Raw genomic sequence first — 19284 nt, 5'->3', positions numbered from 1 at the left:
AAGAGTATATTATGTCTCTGAAGATCTTTCTACATACGTCATACCACTTTACAGGCATTTAAAGAGTATATCATTGGCATTAAATGCCTGTAAAGTGGTATGAGGTATGTAGAAAGGTCTTCAGAGACATTTAGGTGTGGGTGCTTGGGATGTGTGAAACTATACTAACAAAATTTTGTTTGTAATACTGTGGTTTTACTGAATACCATATTTATGCTAATCTAATACAGTTGAACAGTTGAGTTTCGATACTTTGAGTTTCCAATAATAGGAGCCTCTTAAAAAAAAATAAAAAAATAAAAAAAAAGGTTGCAATGATCTACTTTCTTTTTTTACTGAGATGATAAATAATGAAAACATCATTGTAAAATATAGCTAGGGAGAGTACAGCTCAGTGACAAAGCAGACATCAATGCAATAAACATCGACGATTAGCTCGCTGCCCTGTTGCATGAACATCTGTTGTCAGTATGGCACGCAATACCCCGACTACTGCCGGCTGCTACCGATCAAAACTGGGGAGTTCATGGGCTGCTGTAGTTCCCAGTACCTGTACTGTACAGTGTTGTGTTTCGTTTTGTTTGTTGACTTTGTTCCGTTGTACACCTTACAAAGATGAATGCTGTAACAAAAAAGAGGAAATTCGGGCCTTTGCATCTAAAATTAGAAGCACTAACATGACTTGACAAAGGAGAAACAATAAAAAAAAAAAAAACTTGCTCTCGAATATGGTGTTCGTGAAGTTACTGCTGGTGACTGGCGAAGAAACCAACTTAAATTGGAACAGTTTTCTTCACAGAAATGTTCACATGAATCTCTCAGTCGAAGTAGTATAAAGAAGTCAGACTTCAAAAAAAAACAAGTGAGGCATTGTTCATGTGGTTTACCCAACAGAGGTAGAAGGGTGCTCTGATTTCTGGCCCAATCTTGCAAGAAAAAGCTTTGTTTTTTCAGAAACCAGCTGCAGGAAGGAGATGACAATTTTGCCGCTAGTGTGGGCTGGCTCAACAAGTGAAAGAAGAGGTATGGAGTGTGCAACAAGATGTATGTGGAGAAAAATTCTCTGGTGACGCTCAGGCCGTTTCAAAATTTATCGTCGAGTTTGAAAAAATCATAACTGACGAAAATTTGTCTAATGAACAAATATATAACTGTGACAAAACTGGGCTAAATTTTAAAATGTTACCAGGGAGAACACTTGCTTCTTGTGAAGAAAAAGTGCTCCTGGCCACAAAAAAAGCAAAGAGCGACTCACAGTTATGGCAGCTTCAAATGCAACTGGAAACCACAAACTAAAACTAGTTGTGATTGGGAAGTCTGTCGAGCCAAGAGCATTTAAGAATGTATCCATCTCAGACCTTCCGGTTGTCTATACACACCAGAATAATGCCTGGATGAATCAGGAAATCTTCAAGAACTGGTTTTTTAACTCATTTGTACCTGACTGCAAGAATTTTTAAAAGAAAGGGGACTGCCATACAAAGCAATTTTGCTCATGGATAATGCGTCCTCACATCCAAGTGAAGGAAAACTGCAGTGCAACGATATCCGGTCCTTGTTTTTCCCACCAACCGTTACCTGTCTCATTCAGCCCATGGATCAGGGCGTTCTGGAACGTCTAAAAAAAAAAAAAAAAAAAGTGTAGACGGCGATTGCTACAGTCAATCTTGCATTCTGAAGATGACGAAAGCATTGCAGAAGCTTTGAAGAAAGTGACTTTGAAGGACGTCGTGTACTGGATTAGCGAATCTTGGAGCGAAATAAAGTCGCACACAATTTCTAAGTCGTGGAGGAAAATTCTGCAGGAAAGTAAGCCAGACAAAGACCTACTGCTCCTGAGATGGTGGCGTGACATTGCCGTGAGGAGACGTTGCAGCTTTGCCAAACAAGACACTTCAGTATTACTTGTCTAAATAAATAATTATTGTTATTTTGCCAATGCAAATGCATGTGTAAATACTTTTATTTTAATGAAGTTCATATTTTGACCTGTATTACTTACAGTATCATAATACTTCTTTTTCCCATTTAAATTTTGGTAGTAAGAGTTTTTGATAGTTCGAGGGTTTTCCGGTCCCATTCACCTCGAAGTATCGAGACTCTGCTGTATGCACTTTTTGTTACCATTGCAGTATTCAAAATTGGAGTGTGTGTAACATTTGATGGCACATTACATTAGAGTACAAACTTGAATCTGTCAGTCACCTTCAACATGACTGAAATTTAGATATTGTTGTGAACTTCATAATGTATTATTGTATTTGTCAACTTTGGTGTATTATTCTTGGCCTATGACTGTGTTGTTTGTTTGCATTAGGTAGTCATGAAATTGAAAGCAAGTGAAGAACATAATCACATGATGCTACTTTAGAGTGAAAAGTAATTTTTTATGTTGAAAGATACAGTAAGAAGAGATCGGGGTGAGAGTTCAGTGTAGCTGACAGAAGCATTCACTTATGGAAGAAACAGAAATTGGAATTATTTACAACTATCACAAGTAGAAAGAAATTCACTGGCCCTAGGAAAGGAAAACATCCTGAAGTTGAAGTAAAAGTTTTGGAATTAGTCTTTGAAAGGAAGAAGAGTAGGCAACTAGTGACTAGTGAGAATATAAAAACAAAGAAAAGAGGTGGCTGCAATTGTTAATATACCAAGGCAAGAGTTTTAGGCTGGCCATGGATAGGTTTGAACGCTTTATGAAATGGGCGGGCGTATCATTATGATGCCGTACAACAGTATGACAAATTGTGCTGGATTTTGAGAATTCATATGTCACATAATTACGCGACTGATGAGGAAGAGACACCACCACCACCACCTACTAACAACAACAGTAATAATAAATTTCTACTATTAATGATGACGATGACAAGGACGATAATGACAACAATCACTTTTATTTATAAACAAACTGGCAGGTGGGCATTTGAGTGTTGTTACTGTTAAACGAATTTAACTCGACATTCCTTCTCCTTTGCAAATCTTTTGATGACATTGTCAAGCCATGTGTATCGGCTTTCAAGTGTTTGCAGTACTGGCTTCTTTAGTTGAGGTACAAATCGAGAGCTGATAAGCAATCCTGAACCATACTGTTCCTCAAATACGTTTTTACATATTTAAGACAATAAAAACCATTTCCACTGCAACAGTTGTTGCAGGAATGGTAGCAGTTAGACAAAATAGTTTGAAAACGTTGGAGGAATTTGGTCTGTTTCATTTTTAGTCTTTCTTTTGTTAGCATTTCACAAACTGACAGAGTGAAATGTTACTTTATGCTGGGAACAAAATACAGCCTTCAGTCCTACATGCAACTGGATTAACTGAAGGACGCACTATATATTTGTAATAATGAAGCCAAGCTATCTACAGGCAAATGTTGACAATAACTGGTGAACCGAGTGGCATCTCATAATTTAGGGACGAGCGTTTTATCATAATATCAGATTTTTTTCCAGTTGTGTTATGATAATACTCAACACCTTGAAGTACACATGTTTGTATTCTGAAAGCAATGGATTGCCATTGTATTCATTCATCATTTTAGCTCTGTTCATGGAAGCTTCAGAGTGTGAATTAGTAGAGAGTGTTATGGAATTTAAAAAGTCAATCTACTTACCTTCGTTTCATAAATTTTTCCTGTAAGCAATGTCTTCTGAGAAGCATTGTTCCTGAAGAATATTGAAAAGCAGTTCAGTCTTTAAAAATATCTTTTGAATAACAGATGGAAAAAAAACTCAGTCTAGGAGGATATATTTGAAACTAGAGGCGTCTCTTGTAGTCACTGCATTAGTCTGAACTGTCAGTTATTTCAGCAGCAGCAGTTCTAGCTTGTCTAGGATCATGAAAGCCAAAAAATGTTCTTTAATGTCACCGATGGAGTCCACTAGTCTTCAACAATAAAACATTGTCACTTGCCTGAAATGTTCATTGCTTCATCCACAATGCTGGCATAAAATGAGATTCTGTGCAAACTTAAATGTATGTACTCACAAAGCTGCTCATTTATACATTTAATCAGTTCATTCTGTATAGCTTTTGAAAGTCCCTAGTAGAAATAGCCAATTTTATTCCAGAGTGCTCTTGGACCTGTGTTTCTGTTGAACACATGTTAAAAAATGGCTCTAAAATTGCCAGGATTCACACGGTTTTTTGTCTAATCATGACATCTGAAATCTAGTGCCTGCTTACACAAAAGAATTGTGATGTCTGTCAGAATATTCATGATGTTTCTGTTAGCTTTCACTTCATTGCAGTGTCTCATTTTCATCAGTTTGCCAAATGATGGAAACTTTATGTAGGAATGTCAACAGTGTAGGAAAAGATAGATTACTACTTACTGTAAAGAAGACATACGAAGCTGTGATCAGATACAATTAAGACATACACATTAAGCTTTCAGACACAGTTTTCCTCAGCACAAGAGACACACATGCCGTTCATACTCACAAGCAAGCACACCTTATGCACACATGACCGCCAGCTCCAGTGGAGTTCGGGCAGAAATACCAGTGTTTGCTGTAAAGTGTTGTTCAGCAGCCTGGCCTCTTCAACATATGCTTTGTGCCTTCTGCCTTAGGTTGGGGCTAAGGTTTCACACTTTGACTTGCTCTCTAGTGCTGGAGTTTTAGAAGGAATAACACAAGCGAATGTATTTTGCACTTGTTGACAAAGGTGCATAAAGGTTTACTGTAGAAGTAATTACTACTACATCTACAACTACTGTTAATTCCACTTCAATCTCCATGGAAAAGTTAGGAGTCCTGTCCTCCCTTGCTGCCTCTGATCAGCCACCATTGTCGTCAGTGCTTTGTCTTGATGCGTTTTGTGGACATCTCACTGATGACATTAAAAAAGAAGATCCATAACCCAGCCAGTGACCTTGTTGTTATTCCTGGAGGAATGACTTCTGTGTTGTAACCCCTGCACATCAGTATACATAAATCTTTCCAAGATTACATTCAGGAACAGTATGAAAAAAGTGTTTTGCAAACCCAACAATAAACTGATTCCAACAGGATAAAATTAAGTGTGCTGCACCTAACATTATTGCACACTGGTTTTCGGCTGCCTGGAAGAGCATTTAAGAACCAATGATTATAAATTAATTCCAGATGTGCTGTATTTCAAATACTCTGGATTGCAGTGAAGATTTATTCTCTGGAACAACACAGAGGATTATGAGGAAACAGAAATGAATCTTTTTCTTATATAGACACCTTCAAGGATACCAGTACAGATAACATTCTTCAATAATGATGAGTAACACCTGTAATTTCTGGTGTGTTTGTTTTTGTCATGTACATAGTCAGGTTAGGCATACTTTTGTTGTAATTGACTGTATCACTTAACACTAGTTCACTTACAAATTTTTGTTTTGATTTTTCATGTATACATTCATTGTTCATCATCATCATTTAAGACTGATTATGCCTTTCAGCGTTCAGTCTGGAGCATAGCCCCCTTATAAAATTCCCCCATGATCCCCTATGCAGTGCTAACAATGGTGCCTCTTCTGATGTTAAACCTATTACTTCAAAATCATTCTTAACCGAATCCAGGTACCTTCTCCTTGGTTTGCCCCGACTCCTCCTACCCTCTACTGCAGAACCCATGAGTCTCTTGGGTAACCTTGTTTCTCCCATGCGTGTAACATGACCCCACCATATAAGCCTGTTCGCCCTGACTGCCACATCTACAGAGTTCATTCCCAGTTTTTCTTTGATTTCCTCATTGTGGACACCCTCCTGCCATTGTTCCCATCTACTAGTACCTGCAATAATCCTAGCTACTTTCATATCCGTAACCTCAACCTTATTGATAAGGTAACCTGAATCCACCCAGCTTTCGCTCCCATACAACAAAGTTGGTCGGAAGACTGAACGGTGCACAGATAACTTAGTCTTGGTACTGACTTCCTTCTTGCAGAAGAGAGTAGATCGTAGCTGAGCACTCACTGCATTAGCTTTGCTACACCTCGCTTCCAGTTCTTTCACTATGTTGTCATCCTGTGAGAACATGCATCCTAAGTACTTGAAACCGTCCACATGTTCTAAGTTTGTTCCTCCTATTAGGAACTCAGTCCGTTTATATTTCTTTCCCACTGACATTACTTTCGTTTTGGAGATATTACTTTGCAAACTTTCAATAGAATCTGCCATCACAACTAAGTCATCCGCATATGCAAGACTGCTTATTTTGTGTTCACATATCTTAATCTCACCCAGCCAGTCTATTGTTTTCAACATATGATCCATAAATAATATGAACAACAGTGGTGACAGGTTGCAGCCTTGTCTTACCCCTGAAACTACTCTGAACCATGAACTCAATTTACCGTCAACTCTAACTGCTGCCTGACTATCCATGTAAATACCTTTAATTGCTTGCAAAAGTTTGCCTCCTATTCCATAATCTTGTAGTTGTTGTTGTTGTTGTCTTCAGTCCTGAGACTGGTTTGATGCAGCTCTCCATGCTACTCTATCTTGTGCAAGCTGCTTCATCTCCCAGTACCTACTTCAACCTACATCCTTCTGAATCTGCTTAGTGTACTCATCTCTCGGTCTCCCTCTACGATTTTTACCCTCCACGCTGCCCTCCAATGCTAAATTTGTGATCCCTTGATGCCTCAAAACATGTCCTACCAACCGATCCCTTCTTCTAGTCAACTTGTGCCACAAACTTCTCTTCTCCCCAATCCTATTCAATACCTCCTCGTTAGTTACGTGCTCTATCCACCTTATCTTCAGTATTCTTCTGTAGCACCACATTTCGAAAGCTTCTATTCTCTTCTTGTCCGAACTAGTTATCGTCCATGTTTCACTTCCATACATGGCTACACTCCAAACAAATACTTTAAGAAACGACTTCCTGATACATAAATCTATATTCGATGTTAACAAATTTCTCTTCTTCAGAAACGCTTTCCTTGCCATTGCCAGTCTACATTTCATATCCTCTCTACTTCGTCCATCATCAGTTATTTTACTTCCTAAATAGCAAAACTCCTTTACTACTTTAATTGTCTCATTTCCTAATCTAATTCCCTCAGCATCACCCGATTTAATTTGACTACATTCCATTATCCTCGTTTTGCTTTTGTTAATGTTCATCTTATATCCTCCTTTCAAGACACTGTCCATTCCGTTCAACTGCTCTTCCAAGTCCTTTGCCGTCTCTGACAGAATTACAATGTCATCGGCGAACCTCAAAGTTTTTATTTCGTCTCCATGAATTTTAATACCTACTCCAAATTTTTCTTTTGTTTCCTTTACTGCTTGCTCAATATACAGATTGAATAACATCGGGGAGAGGCTACAACCCTGTCTCACTCCCTTCCCAACCACTGCTTCCCTTTCATGCCCCTCGACTCTTATGACTGCCATCTGGTTTCTGTACAAATTATAAATAGCCTTTCGCTCCCTGTATTTTACCCCTGCCACCTTTAGAATTTGAAAGAGTGTATTCCAGTCAACATTGTCAAAAGCTCTCTCTAAGTCTACAAATGCTAGAAACGTAGGTTTGCCTTTTCTTAATCTTTCTTCTAAGATGAGTCGTAAGGTCAGTATTGCCTCACGTGTTCCAACATTTCGACGGAATCCAAACTGATCCTCCCCGAGGTCTGCATCTACCAGTTTTTCCATTCGTCTGTAAAGAATTCGCGTTAGTATTTTGCAGCTGTGGCTTATTAAACTGATAGTTCGGTAATTTTCACATCTGTCAGCACCTGCTTTCTTTGGGATTGGAATTATTATATTCTTCTTGAAGTCTGAGGGTATTTCGCCTGTCTCATACATCTCACTCACCAGCTGGTAGAGTTTTGTCAGGACTGGTTGTCCCAAGGCCGTCAGTAGTTCTAATGGAATGTTGTCTACTCCGGGGGCCTTGTTTCAACTCAGGTCTTTCAGTGCTCTGTCAAACTCTTCACGCAGTATCGTATCTCCCATTTCGTCTTCATCTACATCCTCTTCCATTTCCATAATATTGTCCTCAAGAACATCACCCTTGTATAAACCTTCTATATACTCCTTCCACCTTTCTGCCTTCCCTTCTTTGCTTAGAACTGGGCTGCCATCTGAGCTCTTGATATTCATACACGTGGTTCTCTTCTCTCCAAAGGTCTCTTTAATTTTCCTGTAGGCAGTATCTATCTTACCCCTAGTGAGATAAGCTTCTACATCCTTACATTTGTCCTCTAGCCATCCCTGTTTAGCCATTTTGCACTTCCTGTCGATCTCATTTTTGAGACGTTTGTATTCCTTTTTGCCTGCTTCATTTACTGCATTTTTATATTTTCTCCTTTCATCAATTAATTTCAATATTTCTTCTGTTACCCAAGGATTTCTAGCAGCCCTCGTCTTTGTACCTACTTTATCCTCTGCTGCCTTCACTACTACATCCCTCAGAGCTACCCATTCTTGTAGAACAGACAATAACTTCCTCCTAGTAACCCGGACATATGCCTTTTCTAGATCTATAAAGCATAGATACAGTTTCCTGTTCCACTCATAATACTTCTCCATTATTTGCCGTAAGCTAAAGATCTGGTCCTGACAACCTCTAAGAGACCTAAACCCACACTGATTTTCATCCAATTGGTCCTCAACTAATACTCACACTTTCCTTTCAACAATACCTGAGAAGATTTTACCCACAACGCTGATTAAAGAGATACCTCTGTAGTAGTTACAATCTTCTCTGTTTCCATGTTTAAAGATTGGTGTGATTTACTGCTTTTGTCCAGTCTGATGGAACCTGTCCCGACTCCCAGGCCATTTCAGTTATCCTGTGTAGCCATTTAAGACCTGACCTTCCACTGTATTTGATAAGTTCTGACTTAATTTCATCCACCCCAGCTGCTTTATTGCACTGCAATCTATTGACCATTTTCTCCACTTCCTCAAATGTGATCCTATTTCCATCATCATTCCTATCCCATTCTACCTCGAAATCTGAAACATTGCTGATTGTATTTTCACCTACATTGAGCAACTCTTCAAAATATTCCCTCCATCTGCCCAAGGCATCCACAGGATTCACCAGCAGTTTTCCTGACCTGTCCAAAAGACTTGTCATTTCCTTCTTACCTCCCTTTCGAAGACTGCTAATTACACTCCAGAATGGTTTCCCAGCAGCTAGACTCATAATCTCCAACCTGTTTCCAAAGTCTTCCCAGGATTTCTTCTTGGATGCTGCAATTATCTGTCTGGCTTTGTTTCTTTCTTCAACATAACTTTCTCTGTCTACCTGAGTTCTAGTATGCAGCCATTTTTGATACACCTTCTTTTCCTTTTACAGGCTGCCTTGACTGTGTCATTCCACCAAGCTGTTTGCTTCATCCTACTTTTACACACTACTGTTTCAAGACATTCTTAAGCCACTTCTGGTACTGTGTCCCTGTACCTTGTCAATTCCTTTTCCAAAGACTGTAATTGACTACATTCAACTAACTGGTACCTTTCTGAGATCGCTGTTATATACTTGTGCCTGGTGTCCCTATCCTGAAGTTTCTCCACTCTTATCCTCCTACATATGGACCTGACCACCTCAGCTTTTGGCCTCACAATCCCAATTTCACTGCAGATTAAATAATGATCAGTGTCATCAAAGAATCCCCTGAATACACATGTGTCCCTCACAGCCTTCCTGAATTGCTGATCTGTTATTATATAGTCAATGACAGATCTGGTTCCCCTGCCTTCCTAAGTATACCGGTGAATGTTCTTATGTTTAAAAAAGGGGTTTGTGATTACTGAGCCCATACTGGCACAGAAATCCAAGAGTTGTTTCCCTTTCCTGTTGGCCTCCATTTCTCTCCAAACTTACCCATAACCTTTTCATACCCTTCTGTTCGATTTCCAATCCTGGCATTAAAATCACCCATGAGCAGAACACTGTCCTTGTCCTTTACTCTAACAACTCCATCACTGAGTGCCTCATAAAAACTATCCATCTTATCTTGATCTGTCCCCTTCAGAATACGAATATACTGACACAATCCTAATTTTCTTGCTAGACACTGTCAAATCTACCCACATCAGTCATTCGTTTACATACCTTATTGCAACTACGCCGGGTTCCATTTTTTCCCTGATGTAAAGCCCTACGCCCCATTGTGCTATTCCTGCTTTGACTCCTGACAGGTAGACCTTGTATTCTCCCACTTCCTCTTCTTTCTCACCCCTTACCCGAATGTCACTAACAGCTGAAACGTCCAGACCCAACTTACTTGCAGCCTCTGCCAGCTCTACCTTCTTCCCAGAGTAGCCCCCATTGATATTAATAGCTCACCGTCTTATTACCATTTGTTTGCCAAGTCGTATCTTAGGAGTCCCTGGATTGTCAGTTAGAGGTGGGACTCCGTCACCTCCAAAGGTCTGAGGCATTTTGCTCTGATTGTTGCCAGCATCATATTTAAAGTACCACGGAAGCAGGTTGCTAGCCTTACTTGCCTCGAGTCCCATTGAGTTTTACCCCTAACGGTTGAGGGATTAACCGGTGGATTTGGTAGTCTTTGCCGTATGAGCACAAAGGTAACCAAGACTCAGAATATGTCTGAGATGCCCAGCCTTATTCCAAAGTAACTGGTATCCCGACTGTCAGGACCACTTACTTGGCCCCTCATATGTTGCCCGTGGTTCATGAACTAGGACATAACTACAGGAACCCACACCATGAACCACACACAAAATTTAGTCTACCACTGATCCACAAATAAACTCTCGTTTTTTGATTTAATTTTTAAAATTGGGGTCTCCAGTACATTCGGTGGCACATTAGATTCTCACAAATACTGTATCCTGAGTTGATGGTTTTTAAGTAAGAAACAAGAACAAGATTAGCTTTGTAAGTGGTAAATTTGTATGATATTTCTGCATATGACACTGATTATTATCATTATTGCTTTGCCAACATTTTCATGTGGGGGAATTCCTTCCACAAAAGAAGTGTTTGTCACAAGAAGTCATTTTGAGTGACATATGAAATCCAAATAAATTGTTACACACAGTAGCCATGCTTTTTATTGAATTTAAGCTGCTCTTGAATTGTGTGTTTTTGTATAATGTTTCAGGGTAAACAAAAGCTTCCGAAGCAAAAGAATAAGAGTACCTCCTGTGCTGCTACACCTGAAAAACTGACTGCTACGACTCGTCGACCAGGGAGAACAATATCTTCCTCTGACTCGTCAAGGACTTCTTCGCCAGCTATGCGAAGGTCTGCACCTGGAAGTGACAGTTCAGGAAAGAGTCGAACATTCACTACAGGAAGTGTTTCAAGAGGAGTTAGTGGGACATCGCCAGGAAGGGATGCTAAAGGTAGGAGAAAAAAGGATGGGGAATTCAGCATGTCAGCAGATTCTCTTAGTGAATTGGCAACTAACTGTGCTAAAGTTCAGTTAAAGGAAACAAATGATATTACAAAGAGTAAGAGCCGGTGTTCTGTGCCTGCAGAAACAATACTTGTTAAAAAAAGGGTTGGTGATGAAATAACAATATCCACTGACTCACTTTCTGAATCTGCAGCTGTACCAGAAAGGCTAAAAAGACAAGAAACAACCAGTCAGAGTGCTCCAAATGCCACACGTCCTGACACACCAAAAGAGCGAAGACATCATGCTCTGGGAAGGATTGGTACAGATGTCACTATGTCAACAGATTCACTAGCCACGGCAGAATCATTTGCTGTGGATAATGTCCCTAGCAAAACAGAGAATGGAAAAACAGTACCCAAATCACCCACATCAACTTCCCAAGCTGTTTCTTCAAAGCACGATCTTAACAGAACACCCACAGCAAAAGGACTGAAGGCAGGTTCCACTAGAATGGAAAACCAGCAGTCACCATTACCTGCTATCAGAAAGCTAACAAATAGACAAACTGTTTTGTCTCCTCGAGATTCTCCAACTGCACGTCTGAGATCTGGAGCAACTTCTTCACCTTACAGTAGTTCCCCTTCATTAAGAAGGAATGTGTTGATTTCAGCGAGACCATCACCTGACAATGTTTCATCCATAAATAATAATAGCAAGAATGCTGCTCCCACAAAGGCAGTTGTACAATTGAAATCGGAAAGGAGCTCAATTAAACCAAATGCTTCTTCATCCCCAACCACGGTTTCATCAAATAGACGCACTCCTCCTAGACTGCAAGGAAAAAATCAGTTGTCAAGTCCAGCTAAGGTGAGTTCTGAAAATAAGACCACTGGCACACGTAGTGCCTTGCGAGAAGCAGGAGGCACATTCACTCTATCGAAGACTGTAATTAATGTGAATAAGGTGAACAATAATGCTTTAAAGAAAACTGTGAATGGCGTTCTTGGTAGAAGTAAATGTGTGCCTGAGGCTGTCACTCAAACAAAGACTAAAGTTGAGACTAAAAAAGGAGGCCCACTTGAAGATAAGCCTCCCTCTGTTGGTTCTAGATCTGGTACATTTCTGAAAGATGAACCAACTATATTGAAAAAACCAGATGTGGACAATGTTCAAGAATGATTATTTCAGTTAAGCCATTTCAGTTTTAAAATGGTACATATGTACCACCAGAGTTTTAATTGTGATGGGTAGTTGCAATGGTATGTACAAATGTGTAATTTATGTAGTATCTAAATAAGCTGCATTTAATGATGTAATTTTGTTCTGGTGTCACATAATTGAGCCAAATCTTGGTGTTAAAACTCTATTTTGGAAGTGAAGGGACTGTCAGCTTCATGAAGCCTTCTCTTTTTATACTGCGGTGCTAGGAAGTGAATTTGAATTGTCACATGAATACTGTTGTTGGTTTCTCTCTCTTGCTTATGATCTCAATTCTGTAAAGAATATTTTGCATTTAGTTGCATAAATTTTATATGAAATTTATCATTTTAACTAGTGTGCAGACAGTAGAACTTAAATTCAATTATAATTTCACCTTCTGTTTATTAACAATTTGTAAATAATATTTAAAGTTGCATTTGTAGTCAGAACGTTAGATATTCTGTCTCTGTGTTACGTCAGTGAGATTTATTGTACCTGTTTCCTCGAGTGTTAAAAAATGTCTGTAGGTGAATGTGCAATTATTACTAGTCATTTAAATGCCATCTAAGGCGTGTAAATAATATATATGCTCGCTGCTTCATATTTAAATGTGTCTCTGTATGTATATAAATCAGTGCGAAAATATTTAAAAGAATAATATATTGACAGCATTGAGAGTATTTGTTTCTTAGCTGGTGTAAACATAACTGTTGTCAATGTTGTATACTCATTTGCATATTTTAGAGAAAAATGTTGATAACTCTCTGAAACTTAAATGATGATAGTTGCAAGTGCTTGTTCTCAATTAAATCTGTTAATATCTTGGAAACTGAGTTTCTATTGAAGCAGTGATATGAATGAAACAAGAATTGCTGCACAAGCTCTCAGTTTAATGATTATTTTAAATGAGCTCAGAAACACTATGTTGTTGAAATTTTGAGACAGGTCTTTAAAACAGCGTGAGGATGACTGATGTCACTTGCAGTACAAATTTGTGTTTCTATAAAGAAAAATAAATTGCTTTTGGTTTTAATTTATTTACTCAAATGGGTAACTGAAATATCAGCACCAGATACCAATAAACATTCTTTTGAAATCTAATATTTGAAAATGTTATCAACTACCACATACATGGAATAATTAATGTAAAGCAAGTCCTCCAAAATTGCATTGCGTGAATATGCAGCCAATTGAGTTCTCTGTGATATCATTCATTTCTTCCAATTCTAGGACTTGTATCTCCCTTTCATTATTGTTCAGAGAAGCTGTTGAAGCATACTTCTACCATGTAAGCAGCTTGTGTATGTGAGAGTACTGTTACTACTGAAATATTTGAAATAATTTCTATTGTTGGAAAACGGAGCTAGATCTAAATTTTTAGTCATTAACTGTATGAGGTGTGTTTCAGTTTAATGTTTCTTTATATGCTTCTCTTTGTAGTTGCCCTGGTATTATACCACCCATCTGGTATGTGGGGTTGGAGTGTCACACACTAAATCATTCATTTTCTTCATTCAGTGGGTGAGTGACAGCCACATGTTCCAAATACATGAAGTTTGGTGATGACTGCTGTACTCATGTCTGCCATTTTATTTGAATTAACACAATACAGCTGTGTTTTTTTCGATAACATACAGCTTTACAACATTGTTGGATATAGAAATGTAAGGTTTTTGAATTGGAAGAAAGCTGTCTTGACTGTGTTGTTTCTCCCCCTCCCTCTCTCTTTTTCTTCATTTCTTGTTATTTTATTTTTGTCATTGTTTTGTAGGTGTGTTGACTAGGGGAAAAATGACATAGAGTTTGGCTTGCAGTGGTAATTAATGTTTTATGTACAAAATGCTAAAAGAATCTGTGGATACACAGATTTATCATCCTGCCTCTGCTCCTAGGTTGTGATGAAATAATAATCTACCAAATTGGCATATGTATTGATGCCATACAATACATATTTTCAGACTCTAAGATCTAAAATCTTAAAAATGAAGATCACTGCTGAAGTTCTGTTTATGCTACATTTAGAATCAAGAGATTTATTTTTCTAGGTGATCTTTGTATATATCTTTTGTTGTGAGTGAGGTTCTTGCATCTTTAACTTTCACGTAATCCAGTACTTTTCCGCTCATCTATCTTCATTTCATTATATGTAAAAGGGACATCAGATAAGAGCTCCATTCTAATTACATGACAAATCTTATTACATTGTCTGCCAGTTTTTTTCCAAAGTTTTTTGATAACTGTAGCTTTTATCGTCCATCTGTAGGTAGATATGTATACAAATTGTGTATTTGGCAACCAATAATAGATTTTCATGATTTTATTAACAACAAGAAAAGTAAAAGATATCCAACCTCTCATTCTTTTGTAAACTTTCAGACATTCTTCGAATTTTAAATCTGGATGTTGGAAGTTCAAGGTATGAAATTTTATATTCAGCACTTAAGCTGTAATAAATTATCTTCATAAATGGCAGTTACTCTTTTGTACTACTGACTTGGGACACACTAAGAAGATGGTAGAAAAAGCACAGTATTCAGAGGAGCTGTTTCTTATTCTTATGTTCATTCTGCTCTATGACCTATGCCTTCCACAGTGTCCCTGATTCATATTTTGTTGTGTACTGGGAACACAATTTTCTGTGTATTTATTGAAATAAAACATATGCATTGGATGTTTATTGGTAGATGAATACACACTTTGGGTATGTGAAACTCATTGCTCTCTCTTTTGACAGTAAATTTATCCACAGTTTGTAACTACCATTAATGTAAAATTGTTTGTTGTAAAAGAATATTAGAGAGACTTTGTCAAATTCCAATGTTTAACAAGTCTAGAAGTACAGTGTTACTCAAATTTCTACTATTATGTCTCCCTCACTTTCTGCGCATTTATGGAGTAGACCAGATTCAGCATGTGAAACTCTTACTATCCATGTCACACCTGTTATTGTGATACAGAAAGTTCAGAAGTTGTTGTTCCATTACAGAGGGTACAATTTTTTTTAAATATTGTCTTAAAGAAAGGGAGCTCAAGGTTCTCTCTCTTCCTCTTAAGTTTTTCTGGTGGTTGCCAGATTCCATGAATATTATGTTAGAGGGAGGAACATAGAGGGAGACATATTCCACAGCTGTGTTATGATACTTAATAATTGGTTGTAGAGCTTACTCCATTTGGAGTGTGTCTGTGCAGTTGACTTTTTTTCTATAGTTCAGGTTTTCTTTCAATACCCTTATCTAACAGTAACTAGCACAGCATGCAGTATTTGTAGTAATTAATGTTTCTGTGTACCAGTTTTCACATGAATTACTTTCTTACATCATCTTTGGTGATATTGTATCATTATTTAAAATTCGTTTGTACTTTCATTAGAAATTATGATCAGTTTTCCTTCCTGCCCATATCCCTTTTTCCTTCTGGTTGTGACTGAAATACATGGAAACTGATGCTGCATAGTCCACGAGTAGAATTATTGAAAAGTCTCACCACAGTTTATTTTCATAATAAAGCACCTCAACAACAACAGTGAATATCTCATTATAATGAAATCATAAGTGCACTATGAATACATTACTCCTGCATGTGGGTGTTTTAGTATGCCCAAGAGGGGTTGTACTTTAGTCATGAAGAGATAGTCCCAACAGTCATGTTGCCAATGTTTATTGGAAAACAATTTCTGAAAGAAGAGCCCCAGGCAAATGGAAACTCCTATTTCCGATAGGAAGTATTGTTATGCCATAGGTGATGTACGTATCTTGTCAGGCACAAAATACAAGAACTGTACAATGATACAATTAGAAACAAATGCGGGGATAATCTTTTAACTGGCAAGAAATCCTCTAAAAACAGGGTAGACATTGTCATTGATGGTGTATGTCAGTATGCAAATGAACTATGATTTATAAAATGGTATTATGAAATTAAAATGCCAATTAATATTTGTTACAATGTTCATTGTCAGATTTAACCAATTTTAGTGCCATTGATAAAATAACTTTGTGAATTTATCTTGCAGTGTTTGATATATGTTTTTAGACAGGACATTGAGGGGCAGCTTGTTGAAATACATTAAAAAAAAAATTTATGTGAAATTGATTTTTACTCAGGTATGGTACATATTCCTCAACATCTCTCTCTCTCTCTCTCTCTCTCTCTCTCTCTCTCTCTCTCAGCACACCTCCGACCTCCATTCGTGAGTGTGTGTGTGTGTGTGTGTGTGTGTGTGTGTGTGTGTGTGTTTGGGGGGGGGGGAGTGTTCTCTGCAACTCCTTTCCTCAGCCTAAGAAATTAATAGGTAATCAGTGTTCCATGATTCCCTGTTCCCTGTTATGCCTGATCTGTTAGAGGACTGCAGTACAAGAATACTCATGTTAATGAATGACTTATGATTTTATCATGGCCATAACAAGTACCTGTGCAACGTATTCATCATGTTTGATAAATTAATTTATTTTGTGACTGGTAATTAACAGCATATTATTGAACATCTATTCGCATCTACTTTCAACTTTTTTTTTTTTTTTTTTTAATTTCATCTTTATTATTAGAGTAACAAAGTAACTGCAGAGGTACCAAACAAGAATTCGAGGGGAAAACATACATTTGGAATTAAATCATTTGAGCTGTAAAACACATTGTTACATAATTCTAGCCTTAATTAACATTAAGGTGAACTGTTGACGGTATTTTTATTAGTTACTGTGAGTTAAAACTATTCAATATGACAAACAGTTTGATCTTGACTGTGTACTTTTCTCTGTTGACTTTTATTTCTGGAGTTATACAGACTGATTCCCTATTCTCTGTTTAACATATGGTAGTTAATTCATTTCTCTTCAGATTTTGTGCCTTGTGTTAATAAATATTTGCTGTGTATACATATATTCATGACTGTACTTACATATACATATATATATATTATATTTATACACAAGTATTTTCATTATTATTTTTTACATTTTTTATTTTGTCATCGGCCAGTATCTTTTTTGATAGAAAATATTGGTTGACACTGTTCACGCTTTTTGTCTTCAGTGTTGTATGTGAATTGTCTTCTTAAGAACACCCATTTGCATTGGTGGCAGTCACGTCAGTTCTTTTAGTTGTTTATGTTGTGAATTATTTATATTTAGTTCTGAGCAAGGCTCAGTGAGGAGAATCAGATGTCCCTAACTTCAAGACAATGTACAGTATTTCCTATCACTTTTGCAGTGTCATGTCAGTTTTGCAAATGCAGCTGTTTTTAGCAGTCTTGCATAAAATAGAACTCGAGTTTTTGAAGCAGTCAGTCATACTGAAGGAAACTATGACAACCAAAATTAAGTGAATCTTGGACTGAGCCTTCATTAAGTATGTGTGTGCTGCTATTTCAGTTCTGAATAATGTTTGCAATCAGCCATTTTATGACTTTTGACATTGTAACTAGTACTTACCTTGCAATTTATGGATGTTTGTGAAGGGTGATTCCACTGCATTGAAATAAGATAGTTGCATGCCACGGAAATGCAGTATGTGCAATAAGGACAAATGAAGTTCAGTTAGATTGCCATGAATCCCTGTTGTTTGGCATAATATGTGCTGGGTATTTTTTTATTTTTTATTTTTTAAAATTGCCATTGGGTCTCATAATCCTGAAGACAGCTAAGAACTATTCGTGTAGAAATAACATTGCAGAGTTAGTAGCCTATTGTGCAGCTTATGACTCCTTGACAGAGAGAGAGAGTCATTCTTACATGTCAGACATCACTACAATTTCATTTTTCATAATTTCTCTGCTTCAAAATACGTCATTAGTTCAAAATTACAATTGATGTAATTAGTGTAGTCCAGTTGCCTCCCTTACACCACCAACATTTCTTAAAATATTTTGAATTGAGCCTCAATCAATGCACAAGGACAGAGATATATAAGTTGCACAAAGTGGTACATACATACTTTTTCATAAGCCACTTTTTTATCAACATTTTAACCATTTTTTTACATCATCTGAAAATGCTGAATCTCGTTGCAGTTTTATTGTGTAGTTGGGTTGCATTACCAGCTTTATAATTACAAGAAAAATATAAATATTTTTGCATTTCCCATGCATTACATGTGCAATATTGTCTGTAAATGAATTTTGGAAATTCTTTTAAAGTATGTGTAGTTGCCACTTTAGCAATGAAGTAGTTCTTTCTGTAAGTAAAAAGTTCCATAATGATCCAAAATTTGTACTTTGAAACAGCAAGCTCAGTAAACATTTGTATTTTATGTTTATTTTTGTATGAGTTCTGATGAATTTTGAGAATTATTTGTCCAAGGTGTTCTGCAAATGTATTTTCATTGAATAAAAAAGGTGCTTCAGAATGGGGAAAGTTTATTTATAATGTTCCTTATCCTTTGGTTTATTGTCTCTCTTTGATGCCCTAACCCATCCTCATCTTTAATGGCTTTGGTGCAAGTTTGGTGAAGACCTCTGTATTCATAATTTACACAGAAAGCAACCTTATCGCACGAAAACTACAAAATTTGTTTAATAGTCATGTTTGTGTAATACTGAACTAGGACTTCCACAGATGAGGCTGTCACAATAGCATTTGGTTTAAATTATGAATCTGCATGTCTTGATAATGGAAGTCTGTGATTGAATCAAACGAAGCTGAAGAAAGGCAACAACTTGTCTGTAGATGATTCATTGGTCCTACAGGGATGTAACAGATCATCTATTCCTTGTGTTAGTGCAACTTGCCAATCTACAGCTCAGTGATTGGCTTTTTAATTTGCTGTTGGCCACAATTTAG

The 19284-nt window shown here is 37.4% G+C and overlaps 1 protein-coding gene across 4 annotated transcripts in view; it reads left to right on the top strand.

Annotated features, from left to right (window-relative positions):
* The window catches only part of LOC126266917 (uncharacterized), a 174928-nt gene extending 156078 nt beyond the window's left edge, over positions 1 to 18850 (top strand). For all 4 annotated transcript variants that reach the window (XM_049971602.1, XM_049971603.1, XM_049971604.1 and 1 more), the window contains exon 12: positions 11069 to 18850. In XM_049971602.1, coding sequence (XP_049827559.1) covers positions 11069 to 12487 — 1419 coding nt within the window. In that variant the 3' untranslated portion in view covers positions 12488 to 18850. The remainder of the gene's footprint in view (positions 1 to 11068) is intronic.
* Positions 18851 to 19284: the final 434 nt, after the last annotated feature.

Source organism: Schistocerca gregaria, chromosome 4 (genome assembly GCF_023897955.1).
Source record: "Schistocerca gregaria isolate iqSchGreg1 chromosome 4, iqSchGreg1.2, whole genome shotgun sequence".
Lineage (NCBI taxonomy): Eukaryota > Metazoa > Arthropoda > Insecta > Orthoptera > Acrididae > Schistocerca > Schistocerca gregaria.
Note: the sequence above shows the minus strand (reverse complement) of the source record. Positions and strands in the feature narration are given on the sequence as shown.